Below are 4051 nucleotides of genomic sequence, written 5' to 3'. Positions count from 1 at the left end.
AATAGTATTTAAATATGTTTAAATTTAAAAAAAAATCTTTTATTTTTTATTAAAATATAATTAAATATAAATATGTGCAAATTAAATAAAAAAATTAAATACAAAAGATACGTGTATTAGATTAATGTTGATGAGTAATATGTGCAAATTATATTCGATATGTAGATACTACAATTCAACAAAATGTTTATATTTTATTGCGATGAAGTGAGAAAAAATAATTATGTAAAATATTTAGCTTTGCAAGTTTATTGTAGGGTAAATTACCTCAATAAACTAAATGCATACCAATATTACTTGAATATCCCAAATCAGAAAATGCTACGTCAAAGTCTCAAAGCACATTTTTATATAAATTAAATTCAATGAATTCGAATTAGGTAAAAAATTGTTGTTGAATGAAAATCGAATCAAGTGGATTCGAATTAAGTACATAGTTAAAATGCTAATAAATCGAATGGATCGATTTACAAATCCGGGTAAATCGAATTCAATAAATTCGATTTAGCCAACTAAAAAAACGCCCAAGGTAATTCGAAACTAATGGATTCAATTTGATGGTTTTGTAAATCGACACCCATTGTTTCGATTTACATGTTAATTTCGTCTTGCATAATTTGAATCTAATGGATTTGATTTGCATGGATTTTGGCTATATATACAAATCGAATTTATTTCATTCGAACTAGAAAACTCACATACCCCACACGCAACCCCACCATCTCTAGAAGCAACCCGGGAATAATCGAATCTGCATCCGAATCGTCTATATCGTCTAGATGGAGTCGCACATATTGTTGGTGCCGTTCACCTCGAGGTTAGTGAATTTATTTTATTTTATTTTTTGAAAATAAATTAGTCATTGTAGTTGGTTAGAATCATTAGTTAGGGATTATTAAAAAAAAAACAAAAAGCAGATATTTGAATTTAGTTCATGTTAAAATTAGTGAGTTATTAACTATAGAATAGGGTTAACTATAGATTTATGAATAAGGTTAACAATAGATTTTTTGAGTGTATTAACAAAAAAACAGATTTTTTTTTTCGACTTGTGAGGCACTTAGGCAATTGTTGTGTACCTATGGAGGACTATATGCTGTATTAATTTTTTTTTTACCTTGAAGAATTGGATCATGAATTATGCATTGATTTGTGTTTTATCTATGAAAAATTGGTAGGACGTTATTGTAAACATGATTTTAAAGTTAGCACATGCAGTGTCTATGGTGGTTAGAGTTTTTTATGCATTGAACACTTTTTTGTAACGATTGTGAGAAGGAATTTTTTATCATTATGCAACCCCATCGATGCATCGGCAGCATGAGACAACAACACAGTATGATGTTAGATGATAGGATCATTCCATACTTGCAGATGGCCGGTTTGTAACATCTTGCAAGATTGAACGAGAGTTGGTTTCGATTGGACGAGTCATTGGTGAGCGCATTTGTAGAGAGATGGCGGCCTGGGACGCATACCTTCCACATGCTGTTTGGGGAGTGCACGATTACCCTCCGGGATGTAGCATACCAGCTCGGGCTCCCGATCGATGGTCAGTATATTAGCGGATACCTGACAGACTTTCCACGATATATAGAGGGTGGTCGGCCAGCGTGGGTGTGGTTTGAGGAGCTGCTGGGGGTATTGCCTCCTGCGAACAGCATCGACAAGTTCACAGTGAAGTGCACATGATTTCAGGAGATGAAGAGTGAGCTTCCGCAGGGGGCAGCCGAGGAGACGGTTAGGAGGTATTCCCGTGCGTATATCATGATACTCTTATCGACGCAGTTGTTCGGGGACAAGTTAGGTATTCTCCTCCACATCTGTTGGCTAGCTTACGTCCTAGGCTAGAGGACATGGGTCAGTACAGTTAGGGGTCTCCTGCACTGTCATGGCTATACAAATGCATATGCCGTATGGCGAACAGAAATGACATCAAGTTGGCTGGTCCATTGCAGCTCCTCCAGTCGTGGATCTTCTGGAGGTTCCCTGGATTCCGGCCGGATGGATTTGATATTTTTCATTGGCCGTTGTGTCGAGGTAGTCTCCCTTTAGTTATGCAGACTTTTTTCCATTATTTAGCAGTTCACTTTATTGTTAATTAAATATTGTGGTTATCAACTCTAATCATGGGCAGTATGAAGGCTGATATGACATGATAATCAAGCTTTTTGTGATCACTAGATATCGATGTGGCTAGATAAGTATAAGGACCATTGTACCGTTTTACCTCCCAAATGTCTTTGCGTTGGCGGAGGCTAACCTGGATGAGCCATGTGCACCCGCTGCCGAACTCCTTGCACTTGCCATCGTACTTGCGATGATCAGATTCCAATACCTTGTACTCAACCCCACGGCAAATGCTATAGGTCTCCACGCTAAACACGACTTCCTCTTTATCCTGAAACTGCTGACCAACCTGAAATTCAGATACAACTCCTATATTTTATGTGTCTCTTGCTCCGAAGCTAACAGGTACACTCGGATCCCCCTAAGGTACCATGGCATCCAAGTCTAGAGCAGAGAAGTGCGGGGGGTACTGATTAGTACCTGAACTAGATGCTCCTCTACCCACAGCTGGAGTCGTCCGTGGTGTCTCATCGTCACTATCATCAGCTATCGTGGCGGGCTCCACATCATCATCATCATCATCATCATCATCATCATCATCATGTAATGCATCCTCAACTCCATCGGGTACTCCAACCTCTCAAAAAACTGGGACCATCGCAGGAGAACCAGGCGTCGCGAAAGCAACCTCTCCCAACGGTCCAGCCTCACCAACTATTGCGGTTCAGATTAACTACAAAGGACGGTGAAGCTACTAAATTTGGCTCAGGTGCAATCACCAGCACAACTGACGAAGAACCAACAGGCATGGAACTAGAGCAAGCTGGATGTCCTGTGGAGTGGGGATTCTTATTCGAGCTTCCAGAACTAGATACCACATCCACAAGTTTCGCCAACAGCTCTGGAGTCCTCACCTCGGGAAACTGACGGCGACAATGGAACAGCACCTGAAAATCTTCGTCACTGCTAATAACGAATGAATCATACTTGGCATCATCGCGTAACACAGAAATCGGGATTCTATAGAACAACTTCTCCACCCGTTTCACGCCTTGCAGTCCTAGTCTCTGGAGTATAGTATTCTTAAACTCGGCAAAATTCGTCGAAGGTTTGAGAAAAACACTCAGCGGATCCTTGTTAGTAAACTTATTTCTGTTCGCATTTTTTTCTTAATGGACCCTCTATAATGCACAAGAGCTAAAAAACTCTCATCATTAGCCATTGTGAATCTCACTCTTCTATAAAATTTCGTGTTGAGCTCGTTTTTATATACTTCAGTGCTCTATAAATCGAATTAAATGTCTTCGAATTATTCATACAGTACCAAACACAGTAAATTGAAGCTATTAGTTTCGATTTACCATAACGTGCGTGCATGGATAAATCGAATTCATTAGATTCGATTTACGTTCAATAACAAATCAAATCCAAATATTTCGATTTAGTAGGGATATCTTAATTCGAATCCATTTGATTTGATTTTCATTCAATAACATTTTTTACCTAATTCAAATTTATTGAATTTAATTTACTGCGTGTTTCATTAAATCGAATTTAATCAATTCAATTTATAAAAAAATATGCTTTGAAACTTTAATGTTACATTTTTTGATTTGGAACATCCAAATAATATTAATGTGCATTTAGTTTATTGAGATGATTTGCCCTTTATTATATTTCATATATTGATATATCCATAGGTATGAACTTGTTATTATTATTTAGGGCAAAAAATAAATGAACAAATATACTGAAATCAAGAATTACTATTACAGTATATTTAGTAGAGTTTGATAAAAGTTAAATATAGCATTTAAATTATGGGAGTCACTCTCACAAAGACGTTTAAAACGTCTTTTTTTAAAGATGTTTTTTAAAAATTAAAATTTAACACATATAATTAATTAAATTGTATTATTTTTGCCAAAATTAGACTAGACAAATTAATTTGATCGAAAAATAATACATAAAATTTTGAATC

At 36.6% G+C, this 4051-nt stretch overlaps 1 protein-coding gene across 1 annotated transcript in view; it reads right to left on the bottom strand.

Moving 5' to 3' along the window:
* LOC107616168 overlaps positions 2102–4051 on the bottom strand; it is a 3204-nt gene continuing 1254 nt past the window's right edge. Inside the window, exons 2-4 of the mRNA XM_016318163.1 lie at positions 2850–3222; positions 2501–2629; positions 2102–2419 (exon numbers count right to left, since the gene is read on the bottom strand). Coding sequence (XP_016173649.1) covers positions 2102–2419; positions 2501–2629; positions 2850–3222 — 820 coding nt within the window. The remainder of the gene's footprint in view (positions 2420–2500; positions 2630–2849; positions 3223–4051) is intronic.

Source organism: Arachis ipaensis, chromosome B09 (assembly GCF_000816755.2).
Source record: "Arachis ipaensis cultivar K30076 chromosome B09, Araip1.1, whole genome shotgun sequence".
Classification (NCBI taxonomy): Eukaryota; Viridiplantae; Streptophyta; class Magnoliopsida; order Fabales; family Fabaceae; genus Arachis; species Arachis ipaensis.
This window is presented reverse-complemented; position numbering and strand designations above follow the sequence as displayed.